Raw genomic sequence first — 16,426 nt, 5'->3', positions numbered from 1 at the left:
TTTTTTTTTTTTTTGGGTGGGGGGGCTGTGCAAATCTGGACTCATCTGAAACCGGTGAGAGATATTGTGACGAGGTATTCTGGTGTTTCAGAACACAAACATAAACAGCGCCGGTGTTACAGGTCAGGTCAGAACCACATCCTAACCTCTGAAAACGGAGCGTACAGGCCCACACTCCCCTATCGCAGAGGAGGGAGAGAGGGGGGCAAGGTTTAAGCCCTAAAGATCTGCGCTGAGACTCAAGAAAAAAAACAACAACAAACACATTCATGATATATGAATTCATGTCAACTAGCATGTCCGCTTGTTGCATTAATTCCTGAGAAAAAATATTCTGTAACAAACACAAAGTTACCTTCTTTTCTTTTTTTCCTTCTTTTTTTTTTAACAAAAATAACTGAATCTGGAATGCAACCATCAGACTGGATGAGGACTCTTTCACCTGCTCTTGACGCACCTGTTGTGTTTTTTCGTGTTTTTTTTTTACACTGCCACCATCACTTCTCAGAGCCGCGCAAACGTTCATCACAACAACCCGAAGACGACATAAACAGTACGGGGGGGGCGGGGCGGGGGGGCGAAGCACCATCGATTCTCGGGCAGGAGCCTTCTTGCAGAGGTCCACTTTCCAAGAGGTCTCCGGCTAGAGCTGCAGCTTCACCACAGACTGCCGGACTTCCCACTCAACCCAACAAGATGATGAGTCAGAAGTTTTGACAACAAAAGCCTTCACACACACACACACACACACACACACACACACACACAGCACTGCTTGTGGCAGCTATTTTTTTTTTTTTAATCCTTCTCCATCAGCACGGATTCCTACGGTTGTTGGTTTGACAGCCTCACGCCATCGGATCCTCTGATTGGACGGTTAACTCAAACCAGTCGGTACCAAGATCTCCTGATTGGACGAAAAGAGACTTCCTCCCCAGAAGAGAGGCGTCGTTAGAAGCTCACACGGATATTTCGTACGTGGTGCCTCCGACGCCTGTCACCTTTTTGACGTTACCGTGGCGCCCGGGGCTCAGGTGGCAGTCCATCTGCCCGTTGACTTTCATGGCGTCTCTGAGTGGAGAAAGAGAGAGAGAAAAAAGACGACAATTTAACACCAAAAGCAAACGTGCTTCAAAGAAGAGCCAAAAAAAAGAAAAAATACTGACTGCGGAAACATGCAGATTACCTGTTTGGAACTCAAAGAATGAAATCTAACAGCCGCACGGAGGGTTACCTCAGTGTGTGTTTGTTAGTGGAGAGAAAAGGAGATGGAAGACAAACAGGTGAAACGCATGCACGGGAAAAAGGAACGGGGACTCAGAGCTTTTTATTAAACGGACATCTGTGAAACAAAAAAAAAAAAAGGTGTTTTCTAGAAAGGCAGTCTTACACAGAAGAAGAAAACGTGTGCAACGTCACACGACGACAGAACAGATGAATAATAAATGGAGAGCACAGAAGACCGTAAATCAGACGACGACGCTACAGGTCGCCTCTGGAGTAACACGTTAGAGCTGATGGACCGCTGGCCGCCATCACCAGAACAAGCCAGAGTTTGCGGTGAGATTGCATGTAAAGTCCGACAGTTCCCACTGGATGGCTATAATGCATGCAGCCCCCAGGAAGGGGCAGAATGTCAGGATTCATACCTCTGGCCCCCTAACCGAGGAGAGTCTGTCCTCTCGTGAGCACCGATGTAGGAGAGTTTCTGGTGGGAGTAGGAGGGGGATCGGGGCATGGCTGGGGAGTGGGGCTTGTGGGTAGGGGAGCGGTAGGAGCCTTCGTGGCCGGGGGCCCTGCCCTGGCTGCTGTTGCTGCTGCTGTGATCTGTGTGTAAGGAGGTGGAGGAAGTCCTGGGGGCCCGGCCAAGAGTGGAGCCGGCGTGGCGCAACACGGGGGTCCTTTGGCCGTAGTTTGCCAGCCCGACCCCCATCAGATTGTCCCTGGAGCCTCCGTACGCCGGGGGTGTCGGGCCCCTGGAGCCAGGCCCGCGAGGTCCGTCTGAGAAGCCAGCGTTGGCGGGTAGGCCATAACCTGCGTCCAACCCGCCAGAGTCCTGGGCATAGATATGGGTCTGGGAGCGTCCGCGCAGCATCTGCCGCTTCTCCCTCTCCTCTTTCTCTTTCCTCTCCTGGATGGAGGCCATGATGGTCTGCGAGAGATTATCGTAGCGCACCGGAGACGGCTCCCTGTCCCGTAGGTGGGGGGATTGTCTGCCCATCCCCCTGGGCGGCATCACGGGACTGTACGTTTGAGCGACCTGTTGCCTATGGATCTCGGACTCGCGGATGTGGCACATTTTGGTGGGCAGGTAGGGTGAATGGAATCCCACGGAGGGCATGCCACGGTGAGCCATGCACTCGCTGGCGCCGGCTGGAGAGAGGCTGGGGTTAAGCAGGCTGTCGTAGGACAGACTGCCGTTGCGGTTGGAGAGGGTGTTCGGAGAGAAAACGCCCTTGTACGGAGTGGAAGCGAGCGTCTGGGGCGGCAGTGCCTGCAGCTGGCCCTTCTCCAGCCGACGGTGACCTTGCTTCAGGCTGAGCGTCCGAGAATTGCCGGGATCAGAGTCGAGCTGGTGAGGCGAGGACTGGAAAGTGCGGTGGAGCGGAGCGTTGGCGTACTCAGGCAGGTCGAGGTTTGGCTCAGATCGGTAGTCATGACCTCGTACGCCTTCTTCCAAGATGGCTGAGTTCTTTCGGTCATCTGGCATAATGATCTGAAGAGCAGAGACGGATAAAACACATTCGTAAACCTTGAAATAATAGTTTAGAGCCAAACAAAGACCTTTACTTACCTTCTCTCCAGCAGTGTGGTAATGGACTTTCGGCATGGTGCCAAATGATGGCCTGAATCTGTACATGGCTGGAGTGGAAGGGTGGGTTTTCCCAGAAAGAGAACTTTCTAAATAAAAGAAACACAAAACGAAGAGAAACACAAATGTTTTACATGAATGAACATTTTTCTGAAGTGGTGGTTAGTGGTGTTAGTGTACCTCACAGCTTTGCTTTTTATTTTGAAAAACGTTTCCTGAAGGTTGTGCACTTCATGGTACTTACATCCAGAGAGCATAGTTGTATAAGTGCATGCAAAATACAAGCAATGGGGTCAACTACAGTGTTTCTGTAGCTTGTGCTTGCATCTCCATGTGAAATACTGTCAATGTTCGTTTTCAAGGTTTGTAAATGGAGATCCAGATGTTATAGTGGCAGGGAAAAATATAGTACAGGACTGTTACTACGCCATTTTAACACTGGCTTCACAACTGGCAAAACGCTTGATAAATATAATTAAGTGGGATCTGATGTATATTAAGTGCATACGGAACAATTTCACTACAGAGGCTTTTAGGATGTGCATCAGAGCAACGATTCAGTCAGATATGAATTACTGTCTGACCGTTTGGGCAGAAACAGAAAGGTGTGCACCGCAATCAGAAAGATTAGAAACTCATGTCTTCAAAAATGGATACAAATTGAAACTTGCGCCATCTTTGGAGAGTTTTAATTAAATAAAGGAAAAATAAGATTGCATTTTCAGTTTTTCATAAGTATTTAAAACTTTGCATGGTTTGTCCCGTCTCCCACTGAATATATTCATTAATCAAAATCATAACTTGTAATGAGCTGTAACAAGCGGAGACTGTAAGATCCACACACAGGGAGCTACTTTTGGGCAGTCTCCTTTCTCTTCCACAGCAGATCTTTGCATATCAATCATCTACAGTTTTGTATTGAATATTTTGTTAATTGTTGTTTTGTAACTTAACTGGTTATTTATATGTATTTTTTATCTTCATTTCATCAACTTGCCAGAGATTGCAAATGGAAATCACCATAGGTTCTTTAGATGAATCTGGCCCATAGTATAGAATGAAGTGCTTAAGTTAGTTAATATGCATTACCCCTCTAGCATTTGTTTTTTACAAAAATCAATACATCTCCAGGCCACAAATTGAGACCTCATTTCAACTCATCGGCAAAGTGATCCCTTCGGAACAACTGCAGCGCTTTGACGCGCCACCATGTGGCAGTGGAGCTCTATGGAGAATCAGAAAGCGTTCCCTCCCTGACATAATGCAGCATGACACTGGCTCCTCGGGAGGTAACCTGCTGTTTACACAGATTTATTCATTACGGACACTTTATACCGTTGACGGGAACGTGGTTGGTACCATTTATACTCATTACGGCAGTTCTTTTTGTAAAAGCAATAATCGGTGGACCATCCATTAAGCAAAAGGCAGCAATTCACGTTGCAAAATTGCATTTTTTCTACTCTTTACACAGGTCTGCTACTGATTCCCTGTGGAGAGCTGCTCTCTTCACCACAGATCAAGCCAGTTCCCTGGCTCAAGTGCTAAACAGACCATTGACACGGGAATGAACAGTCATCATGCTGCCCACCAAGAGCCAACGTAAAAACTAGGACACCTGTGATCTACAGTTGGAGATGGGAAACTTGTCTCGGTGCAGTTCTGACAGAAAAGAGGAGCAAGGTCCAGTCGCGTATAGCACGAGTGGAGGGAGGTGCCGGGGTTCTTACCTTCACTCGAGGTCAGCTGGCCTTTCAGCTGATTATACCTGTCAGCTTTGGGGGGCAGCGGCGGCTGGGTTTCTTTGCCGTCCAGGCCGTCGATGCTGCTTTTGGACTGTGAAGAGGAGAGGGAGTGTTCAAGGCATCCAGAACAGGTGGGGGGGATTTGGCACATTTAACAGAGAGGACCATCTGTTGTTGCTAAGGATGCACTAATGCAACTCCCACAGAGGGCTGGATGAAGGAAAAGCTCAACTTGTTTAGATTAAATGCATTCTTTTTCTGAGGCGAGGCTAAGAAAGGGGGGGGATAAGTATACGTTTGACAGTTTTTCTGGGTTTTACACAAGTATTTCAGTAATTGAGCTTTATTCCTGTGCAACATTGTTACCCAGGTGTAGGAATCAGCGGTGACTTGCCCTTAGCAGCTAATAGAGGATTAGTCTGTTTGCCAGCTGGAGACGAGTAAGCTGTGGAAATCTAGAGCAAACTTCTAAACTTTTCAAACTCCAGTGATTTATCAATCTGTAGGTTATCATCTTAGCTTTGGCAGCATTTTCAGTATTCATAAACTGTAATGACAAAGTTCAAGGTGTTTAAATGTGTCAGCAAGGCACTGTAGGGGAAATGACAAAATCCCACAGAGTTGCAGAAGAGAAGCGTCTTTATACATCAATACAGTGGAAACGCATTCGTTTTAAAGAGATGCTTTTTTTTCTTTGTTTGGAATGAAACCGCTTTATGACGGCGACATTTAAATGGATTCTTGGAACTGGTTTTCATTTGAAGAGCTCCTTTAATTGGTATCATTATGTCTCTGAAAAACAAAGCTAAGTAAATCGGTTTCCATGTGGCCGACCAAAACAGATGTCTGACTGAGATATAAAACCATAAAAGTAAAACCTTTGCTTTTGCCTTTTTAGCTTAGCCATGCACTGAATCCGGACAAACTGTGCGACCTCTCCAGGTCACACTGCAGAAAGGGAACTAAAAGTAAGTAACATTTTGACTTTGTAAAGTGCCTTGAGATGACATGCTTCATGAATTGGGGCTATATATAAATAAAATTGAAATTTAATTGAATTTTCTTGAAATTGGATATATTTGTCCTTGATTTGAGTAGGTAAGTTTGAATTATCTGCCCATAGAATAGCATTTTTGCACTTAAAATAGGAACAACCTATCGCTATCATATCATTCCAAGTGCAGTATATGTAATTACCTTATTTTACGGGTAAAAATACTCATTCCATAGGCAGATTATCTTATCTACCTGCTCAAATCAAGGACAATACACCCAATTTCAAGAAAAGTTTACTTACTTTTGTTCCCTTTTTGCAGTGCATCACTCCTCACATTCCTTGTCTGCTCTTTGAGGCACTTGTATTTAAAGTCAAGAGTCTAATAGCGTCCTACATCAATCATATGGAAATGCTCTGACATAAATGACTTCACTATTGTGTCTAGGAATGGGAAAGTACAGCAAGAACTGAGCATATGGAGCGCTGTGATGGTGATAGCAGGTATAAGTGGTAAGTTCCAGACAGTGATGGGATGACACGGGGGAGCTTGGTGGTAACGGCAAGCTGCTCACCTTGGAGTTGATTATCGTGCTGTGCATGCCGTTGTCGCTGACCTTGATGGTGATCTGCCTGTCGGAGAGGTCCGGTCGGATGAACGGCGGCTGGACTTTCACGTGGGGCCTCCTCCTGGGGTCCAACACGTACCTGATGAAAAGCGTAGCACATGAGCAACCAGGTGTTTTATCTCGGACTCCTTTTTACCGACATATACTGAACTTTAGAAACAACACGAGGCCCATTCAGGCCCGGAATTCTCAAAATCTGGTACAAGTACCACCGTTGGCACTTGGGCTGCTTTTTGTGGAAAAGGTGGTAGCAAATATTTGCAGCAGAAAAGATTTTTGCGAGCCGAAGTGGACCACCATGAACCAGGAGTAGGTAGTGGTGGCCACTTCAGCTGGGTTCTCTTTACCTCTCGAGACAGACCTTCAAACCCAACGTAACCATGTTCTAGTTCCAATTTCAAAAACAAGTGGGATTAGCCAAAACATATACTCAGTGACCAGGCTAACTACTACTGTTGTAAACTATTACAAAGTATTTCTCTGCATTTTGTAGTTTTAAACACTGAAGCAACATATTAGTTAAAGGGACAGTGTGTAACTACTTTGGCTTTTACGTGTTTCCTATCTGCCTTCTATATGAGGACATCCAATCGTGGAGGAGGAGTATAAAACAAGCAAAGACGACCGTAGATCATCCTACTTGCTGCTTTCTGTTGGAATGGAGGACCATCCATACTTTTAGCCCAGTGAGAGGGAAAGTAACCACGAAAAGTAGTAAAAACGGGAGAAATGAGAGTCTATATTGGCGCAGCTTTTAGTACCAATCAGAGAAAATTCATGAGGGAGCGGGGATTTAAAATGAATGTGGAGGTTGAAGGCTTTCTTCTGCACAGGTAAGTTAATGCAATATAACAGTGATGTTTATTTTGGCCTTAGGTTAGAAACAGGGCAAAGTAGTCCAGCAACTACTCTGTCCTACCAGGAGGCACGGCTAGTTTGTTCATCTTGTCTCCCTCTCAGGGAGTAAGTGTGTACGCGGAGGGGCGGAGTGATATCACTCCTCCTGTGGCTGTAGCACAGCACCAGGAGCGGGTCTCTTTATAACTTGTCTAGTGCTTATAGTCGCTTATTTTAGAGCCCAAATAAGAGACTGCGTGTTCAAATATGAAGCACAGAATTTACAAGCAACTTTATTTCATTTAAAAAAAAAAAAGCGACTCTAGATAAAAACAAGTCCAACAGCCTGTTCTGTTAAGATGGATTACTAAATGATCGTCACTGACGATCACTGGATGCTTTTCAGCGGCAGGGTTTCCTTTAACAGTCAGGTCAGACACGCTTCAGTAGATCCGAAGTCTTCCAGCAACAGTTTAACTAGCAGGTACACGTAACAGAGCGTGTCTTCAGCGTTCATTTGTCTCTGGGATAGCTCTTTATCTCGCCTGGATTTCAAATTGCTCCGCGTTTTAAGTACATTTCTGTTAGAATAAAAACCATGCTGACTGCCTTTGCTTCCCTTTAACAGTTTCTGTGCAGAGTGAGTGAAACCTCTCAGCCATCTGCCTTGCCCCAGGGTTCTGCCGGCTGCTTTCAGACAGTAAAACATACACAGGATGCCGCTGCAACCGTCCCAGTCCACGTGCTCGTAGTACGGTCTGTGTTATCACCGCAGTGACTGGGCGGGGCTGACTCCGCGCAACGGCATAAACGTCATGGGCTTTTAATTAGACCCAAACCCCCAGCACATGTGTGCATCTGGATTTATGTGCAGACACACGCTACAAAAAAAAGTATTTTTTTTTTTATATGCACACAGGCATAAGATTGCGCGCGCACAGCAGAGTGTAGCATGTTACCTGGGTGCCAGGGGACTGCATAAGACATACTCCACGTTGCCACAGCAACCCTTGGTGAATGGATTTACTCCTCCACGAAACTTGCCCGTCACCTGAGGAGCACGATGCGTCACTTAGCAAAGAAACAAGGTCAACGCACGCACAAACATACTGGACAGATCATATAATACAGGAGAGAACAATCTGAAAAACGAGAGAGGAGAGGAACGCACTATTTCTTGCTACAGTTTGTCTATAGGTGTCAGTTTGCTATCTCTAAACATGGGAGAAAATAGTGGCTGTGTGTAGATTTTAACATAAAGTCATTGACCCGCTGCGTCACCTGTTCATTAGTTGTTCGACCCCGCGCTACCAGCACCATGTGGAAACCTGTGAGGCCCATAACTGGAATGAAGAAGAGCCCTGCTATACACATCACCACCATGCTGGACACACGGGTCAAGGCAAAACATTTATAAAAAAAACACAGCTCTGCGGGGACATTTATAACAGGGCATGTGCTAAAGTCTAGCTTGGCAGTAGTAAAAGGATACGTGACAGTGGTGTGAAGTCCTCCCAGCTTTTCTTTGTGGTGGAGGACAAAGATGAGGCCGAAGGAGAACACTCCCACCATGTGAACGCTCAACGACAGCAAGAAGAGGAAGAAGTAACGATAGTTCCTCCGACCGATGCAGTTGTTCACCCAGGGACAGTGATGGTCGAAGTCCTGAGGAGGGGAGGAAGTATGAAATTCAGCATTTTACACTCCGGTGGCAGCTTTTGTGTGAAGTCCAAACATTTTCAATGTGGTATTTTCATGCTATTGAAATGATCAGCCTCCTCAAGCCAAGGTCTGCAGAGAACTAGCCTGATGCCTACTTGTTTGATAATGATCGTCAAACTAAATTTCATGTGTCTAAAGAAAATAGTAAATACTTTTTGATTTATTTCTTTTTTTAAGAAAAGGCATTTATTCAAGAATTTATCCCCAAAATATTAATTTGGAGACAGAAATCTATTTAGGAGCTTTTATCATACGATCTAAAAGTTTTCTTAATAGCGAATTTCCTTATCTAAACAAAAGAGCCTAACTCCTTACTGGCAAGATATATTTACACTATACAACAGAAGAAACTATCTGTATTTCTGCTATCAAGGACTTTCTAAATGATGTAGATTTGAATATTGCACAGAAAACAACATTAAGGTATTCCATGTGCAAATTAGCAAAATTAGGAATAACTGAGCATAACTCTGACCTCTAGATGGAGGCAAAGTAAATTTTTATATGATCCTTGGTGTGTGTAGAAAATGAAACTACAGCCATTAGTGGGACACATACACATCCCCTTGACTCTGTGGTGGTTTGAGGCCAATTTGCGACAACAGTCTATAAGGGGTTAAAAGCAAAACTAGAGTTTAAAGTTGTAGACAAAGATCCAACTTTTTCAAGTTAATTCCAGATAAATGGATCAAAAATAACTTGAATTAGTTGTGCACAGTAACACTGTGCACAACTAATTCATCAGGAGGTTGCATCAGGAGGTTCACACTGTGAACCTCCTGATGCAGCTCTGGTTTCTCCGTCAGCCCCAGAGTCATACATTTTAAAAGACAATTCTACCAAATTCTAATCCAATTCGGGTAAAAATCTAAATTTGAAGAGTGACAAAAAATATTCTCTGAAAATAAATAGTATATCTGTCATATTATTCTGTCTGTTAGCAAATAAAAAATTATAATTGTAGTCTAATTTAATGTCAGACAGTGAGGAAAAAATGCTTATGGGTCTTTTTACACAGCATATTTGAACACATGGTTGTGACATTCTTTGGCAACCGTTCAAACATTTATGTGCTATAAGGGTGTAATGTGTAGATAATCTAATACCTCTTTAGTAGTCTTAATTTAATTTGTAGGAAAACTTTCCATCTGAAATCTAAAAGAAAAGGAATGCTGGAGCAACATGTTCTGGTGTGCTGCAAGCAGATGTGGAGCAACGTCCCGATACGCCTGTGAATTAATTTCTGCCCACCTAATTTAGTGTCACAGCAATATGGGATTTTAAAAGCCGATGCTAATAGTATTATATGGATGAAGTGGCCAAGAGCTTCCATTTATGCCAGTAATTATAGTCTCTAATACGGGTTTCTTGCCAATTCCTTTCTGCTCATGGAAGATAAACCAATATCCAAGCCTATATTAGATAAAAACAAGCATCATTTCAAGAAGGCAGCTGAATCAGTTATGTCCGATTTGTGATAAATGTTATTTTTAGCCGAACTTTCGGTGTAACCCTGATACATGTTTGGATTGCATGTGTGCTGAAGTGGTGCAGAATTTGGGTCCACACCTCCACACAGTTGTCACAGACGCTGCAGTGCGAGCAGCGAGGCGGCCTGTAGAAGTGGCAGGTGGCACACCACTTCATCCGCACCTGAATGCCTTTGATCTCCACGTTTTTGTAAAGCGGCGCTCGGAAATCATCGTCCTTGTCCTCATCCTCGTCAGCTGTGGGACACACACACACACACACACACACGCACACACACACACACACACACACACACGTTTACAGACAAAGACATTATCAGAGCGCAGAGATGCACATGATGGATTGGGAGGAAAATCATTTAGTTCACTCAGGGGTGACGAATGCGGACGTAGAGAAAGACACATGGTTTTGATTTATGACTCCATCCGACAGGGACAACAGGGAAGCGCCTTAAACGAAGCTCATCCCTGCTGTTAGCCGTCTTCAGAGAGAGCAAACACACAGAGAAATGAACATTTCGTTGGATGTGACCTATTCAATCCGCTGTGAACATTAAGACAGATTAATGAGTATAATATGACCCATGTGTAGAATGACTAATGCTTTTTTTTCTACATGCCAGTTTAATAGGGATTTATTTGAGTTTTTACCTAAAATAGTAACAAAAATAACTTTCAACTACAGTATTTCCTATTGCTTTTTTTTTTTTTGTCCCGCTTATGCAAAGCGAACCTTGTGACCGAGAGCCTTTTTGTTTCTTTAGCTGCAGCAGAAAGGGGAAAACTCTTTTATCAAAGAGTTACAGTGAAGCTTGAACTTTAGAAAATAATTTCACAGTAAAATAATAACTGCAGGGAGAGCCAGGTAGGTACCGTGGCAGAACACAGACAAAGGCATGCAACATAAAAGCAAGAGAGATTGGGAAAGCAAATCAAAAGAAACAAAAGACAGAGCACAGAAATAAGCAGCTCTATAGAAAGGGACTCGCTGCGTTCTGTCGGCTCTCAAGTCGATTTAAATAGATTTTAACCGGGAACAGCCAGCAGAAACTGCATCGTGCATTTTCTCTCTGAGCTTCTCTTCCATGTAGTCTAATTGAAATGGTTAAAATACTGGCCCATTTGCTACATTTTCTAGTACTTTTCAGCATTTAATCCTCCAAACAGGAGACTTGGGAAGGTACAGTGTTTTAGTTAACGTGCTGATTTGTATTGTCAGATTTTTATCTAAATGTTTACTGTGTCTAAATTGCATTAGTGTAAAAGTACAGTCTGATCCTAACAACTGTCATTTAGATTTACTGCATGTTTTATGTTGGTTGTTTTCGAGGTTTTTCTTTTTAAATTATTGCTCATGTGAATCTCATCTGAAATTCATAGACAGAGATTAATTATTTTTGGCATATGTGAGTCACCAGACACAAGCTGAGGAAGATTCATCCTCTTACTAGATGACAAACGTATAAATAGCAACAAACAGAAACCGCTCTGTTTGAATGCTATAATTTTGCTCTTGATCAGTGTTGCCACACATCAGTTTTTAGTGGCTAGCGGCTAGCTTTTACCTACTTTTGTCAAAGCCAGTAGCTACAACCCATAGCTGAGGGACTTTATCAACCCAAGCTTGGCAGCTTTGTTTAACTATCATTACATTGATTTATTCCCTAAACATTATATTGGTTTTACTAGAAACTTGAATAGCAGCTAAAGTTAGACGCACAAAATCAATTTGTGTTTTTAAAGCTAGTCTTAGGCTACGTTCACACTGCAGCCTGAAGTGACCCAATTCCGATTTTTTTGCCCATATACGACCTGTATCTGATCTTTTTATGACAGTCTGAACAACACAGATCGGATTTTTTCAAATGCGACCCAGGCCGCTTGGATATGTGTTCCTGAATCCGATATGTATCTGATCTTTTCAAATGCGACCTGTGTCTGTACGGCCGGGTCGAATTTGTCCGACCTGTACGTCACCGATACTCGACAAATGTCACTATTCTGCGTCCTGCTATGCAGAAGCGGGAAGAAAGACGGCACCCATGGCGGACTACAATGAGAAGAGCAGTCAATGGACGGAAAGCTCAGGTTAGAAAATAAGGACGCTTGCTACGTGTGACGTCATTGCGTCCTCGAGTGCGCATGCGGGACACTTCGGTTGAACGCATTCAGTTCACACAGGAGATCACATACAAGTCGCATATATTTGGAAATGTGAACGGACACGCAAAAAAATCCAATTTCACCAAAAAAATTGGAATTGAGCATTAAGACCTGCAGTGTGAACGTAGCCTAAGTAAAAAGTTGCCAGTTCTTGCGTGAGCCTGGATCCAATGAGGTACGGAAAATGCTAAAAAGCTTGTGACCCTGCTTTTTATCCTGGCGACATGGCTAAACAATCAGAGCTAACTTGAACCGTGCCATAAAAGTTGCTAAACGTACCCATGATCGGAACGGGGCAGGATTTCTTCCTGGATGCAACAAGCAGCGGAAGAATGTGGCAGGGTATTCGAGCCATCACAGACTGCAAAGCATCCACTTCCTGAATAAGCTCATCAACCACTAAGAAATAGTTTGATGTACTCAACACCATTCCCGCATCAATATCTGCTCCTTGTCCTGATGAGCAGCCACTAAGACTGGCCACCGCTAACGTCTGCAGAGCTCCAAAGAGGGTGAACGCACAGAAAGCAGACGTGTACTGAGCCAGACGAGCTCAGTGCATGTGTTGTCCAGTTGGAAGAGATTCTCAGACATCTTTAATATGTTAAATATGTCAAACAATATTGACTGAAAGCTGATACAATCATCCCTCTACCAAAAAAAACAGCAATCTCCTCCCTCAATGATTACCGTCCAATAGCACTCACCTCCCTTCTGATGAAGCGCTTCGAAAAAGCTAGAAAAATATCATGTTGCCCCCAGATGCTTGCAACACCTTGGAGAACACTCACGTACAAGTGTTGCTCCTGGACTTCAGCTTCGCATTCAATGCTATCATCCCACAGCTCCTGGTGAGCAAACTGCCCACCTTTGGCTTCGGCGCCCCCTGTGGAACATGATATTTGACTTGCAGACCAAAAGACGTCAGTCTGTGTGGGTGGACAATAACTCCAACAATGTAATTTCTCTTCGCACCCGGCTCCCTCAAGTCGGCGTACTGAGCCTGCCCCCGTTCACCCTGATAACACGACTGCTGTCCAGGTCTAATACAAACCACTTTGTGAAGTTTGAGGACGACACGACAGTAGATAGCCTTATCTGTAGTGACGATGAGAGGCAGGAAGTGAAACACCTGGTTGACGAGTGCAAAACCAGCAACCTCGTCCTAAAAAGATCCAAGAGATCATCACTGACCTCAGGAGGAGCCATCCCTGTCTGACAACTCTCATCATCGCCAACACCGCAGTGGAGAGGGTGAGAACAGCTAAGTTCCCGGGGACACTGTGGCCTGGTCTCATCACACCAACGCTCTGGCAAAGACAGCCCAGCAACAAATGCACTTCTTTTGCCAGATGAGGAAGGTGTACCCCTCCTGTTCTCACCACCTTCCACAGGGCGTCCTGACCAGTTGCATCTGTCTCATCAGGAGCCCGCCGTGTCTCAGACTGGAAGGTCCTGCTGAGGGGGGTGATCATAACAGAAACAATTCTCCCATTTAAGGTGTTGCAAAAAACGCTGCCTGACCAGGGCCCAGAATATCACCAAAAACACCTCCCACCCACCCCACAAACTGCTCTGTCTTCTGGGGTCTGGGAAGACAACACACAGCCTACGGTGCACAACAGTCAACTACTTCCCTGACGCCATAACATCTCTGAACTCAACTGAACCCCCAGCCCAGCGCCTTCCCCACTCCCCCCGTCTCCACCACTCACTCCAGGCTGCCCGCAGCATCATACTGCCATCATGGTGCTAAGTTTGCTCCAGGGATGTATCACCCCTGTGTCTCTTTAGATTGCACATGGAAAGAAAGTTATTATTTGACAAAGTGAAAATATAGAGTTCCTTTACAATTCAGACTAATCATGTCATTTATTTTTGACATGATTAGTCTTTTTTATGCACAACTTTTCCTTTCAACCTCTTTAGGGTTAGTTTTGTTGGAATTCTGTTAATTTTATACTCAAAAGGATGCTGCTGCTTTTGTTTCTTCACCTTTCCAGAGCCAATGCAATGAAGTCTTGATATGCATTTTATGATGCAAATTTTATGATGCAAATCTGGATGACAATCAGTCTAATTCTAAGTCAGTCAACTCATCCAGCTGATACCCCTTCACTTCTCTGGACCCAGTTTTGTACCCAACTGTTCCCAGTTTGTCTCCACTTCCATTTTAAACCCATACAGAAAAACCTTTGTAGAAATCTACTTAAACCCCTATGTTTCACTTTATTTTTATGATTCATGTTCATAAATTGCCATAAATGCTCAAATCTCAACTATAATTTATTTAATTATATCTTATTTGTAGAAAACCATGTATTGAACCTCTTCTCAAATTAAATGTCGTTCTCCCTCTCATTAGGGCCAGGTACTCATAGAAAATATGACTGCTTAAGAACATTGATCTAACAAAAATAACTAGGAAACTTCCTCTTGGTAGAGTTTATTTACTGGAGTTACACAACAACGCTTTCTTATACTAAAGTGTACCGTGAGCAAATTCTAGAAAATACTGGAACTAATCAGTTGTCCAAGTAGAAAATGTCCTGGCATGAAATGATGCGTGGTTGGCAGTGAACTTCTTGTGGCAAACCGTTCAATTTTGAGGTCAATTTATTTCAGGTTAGTAATGCACAGTACTAGAAATGCAGGAAATAGCAAAAACAGGAGCTCACCTACTGTAGATAGATGGATCTGAGTTCCTGGCCACGTGACAATCTTAATGTTTTGCTCTCCATGAGTTTATTAGAAAACTAATTAGATTCCTGGCTCATAAATGCTTCACTTCCATGGTTGTCAAAGTGCTTGACTAGTACCGCTTGTAATATCTTGGTTATTTGCAGAGGGACTCCACAGGCTATTCACCAATTACAATACCAAGCTAATTGGCTGCTAAAATAACTTGTTAAGAACAACACATCAAATATTCTTACTGCAGCTAAAACATTCTGACAAACTCACAAACATTTAAGTGTCATTAGATTTTAAGTTAATCAAAAAGACAGATTAAATCTTGTCCCGATCAGGGGGAAGTTGATGTTTAAACACTCTTGTGGTTTGTAGCCGCTTATTGTGCAGAATATCGAATGTTTCTGAAAGCGATGGGGTCAAGGCATACGCATATCTTGCTCTGGTCAATAATCAATAATCAAGAAGCTTTATTGACATTATGTGTTACCATAATGACATTTTGGTGAGGCAGACACTGGCTCAGAATGCACGTAAATACACATAAAACGCAGAAACAACAAGACATTATTTTCATCAATCAAATTGATTGCACTGGCCAACCATGTCACTCACCGAGGGGCTTATGTATGCATACAGTCTTTAGCAGCTAATGGACAAATTTTCAAGTCAAATAAATCAGGTGACAGACTACAATACTGTGCAATGAATTTAGTCACAGACTTGAGCAATACACATGGATGTCTAAACAGACATCCCTGAGAGATTGAGTGTGCTATTAAACATTTGCAAATAAGAGGCTGTATAAATGATTTGATTTAGATCAGACCAGAAACCTGTGTAACCATTAGTGTGTTTGTAACATGTAAGAGATTATGAACTGGACTGATGGTTTCTTGATCTTCAGCAGGGGACGATAGCCCTCACAGCTTTGAGAAAGACACCGTTTTTAAGTCTGTTAGTATTTGATTTAGTTTTTTGTTCCTAAATTGTTTCTCTGATGGAAGTGAGACAAACAGCGCATTGGCCGATTTTGGGGGGGGTCTGTGGACGGCATCCCAAAATCCCCTGTGCTGTCCTCACCACCCGTGCTAAATTCTTCCTCTCCTGCACTGTGCAGCTCCCGTACTACACTGTCAGACTGAGACACAAAATGCTTTCTATTGTAGCTCTATAGAAGTTTTTTTTAACAACATAGTGCAAAGTCCAATCAGTTTCAATTTCCTACGAAAGAAGAGCCGTTGTTGGCCCTGATTCACCAGGTGGGAGGCGTCCAAAGTCAGAGGAGATGTTAATGCCTAAAGTTGTTGTTTTAACAACTGTTAATCAACCCTTTTATATAT

The 16,426-nt window shown here is 43.6% G+C and overlaps 1 protein-coding gene across 2 annotated transcripts in view; it reads right to left on the bottom strand.

Moving 5' to 3' along the window:
• The window catches only part of zdhhc8b (zinc finger DHHC-type palmitoyltransferase 8b), an 86,840-nt gene continuing 70,414 nt past the window's right edge, over positions 1 to 16,426 (bottom strand). Inside the window, exons 3-11 of one of the 2 annotated variants that reach the window (XM_012874706.3) lie at positions 10,309 to 10,466; positions 8,510 to 8,682; positions 8,299 to 8,401; positions 7,977 to 8,068; positions 6,169 to 6,259; positions 4,543 to 4,648; positions 2,795 to 2,901; positions 1,650 to 2,716; positions 1 to 1,071 (exon numbers count right to left, since the gene is read on the bottom strand). In XM_012874706.3, the coding sequence (XP_012730160.2) occupies positions 960 to 1,071; positions 1,650 to 2,716; positions 2,795 to 2,901; positions 4,543 to 4,648; positions 6,169 to 6,259; positions 7,977 to 8,068; positions 8,299 to 8,401; positions 8,510 to 8,682; positions 10,309 to 10,466 (2,009 nt within the window). In that variant the 3' untranslated portion in view covers positions 1 to 959. Of the gene's footprint in view, positions 1,072 to 1,649; positions 2,717 to 2,794; positions 2,902 to 4,542; positions 4,649 to 6,126; positions 6,260 to 7,976; positions 8,069 to 8,298; positions 8,402 to 8,509; positions 8,683 to 10,308; positions 10,467 to 16,426 lie in introns of both variants that reach the window. The other variant, XM_012874623.3, reaches the window with a different exon arrangement.

This window comes from Fundulus heteroclitus, chromosome 12, assembly GCF_011125445.2.
Source record: "Fundulus heteroclitus isolate FHET01 chromosome 12, MU-UCD_Fhet_4.1, whole genome shotgun sequence".
In the NCBI taxonomy this organism is placed as follows: Eukaryota; Metazoa; Chordata; class Actinopteri; order Cyprinodontiformes; family Fundulidae; genus Fundulus; species Fundulus heteroclitus.
Note: the sequence above shows the minus strand (reverse complement) of the source record. Positions and strands in the feature narration are given on the sequence as shown.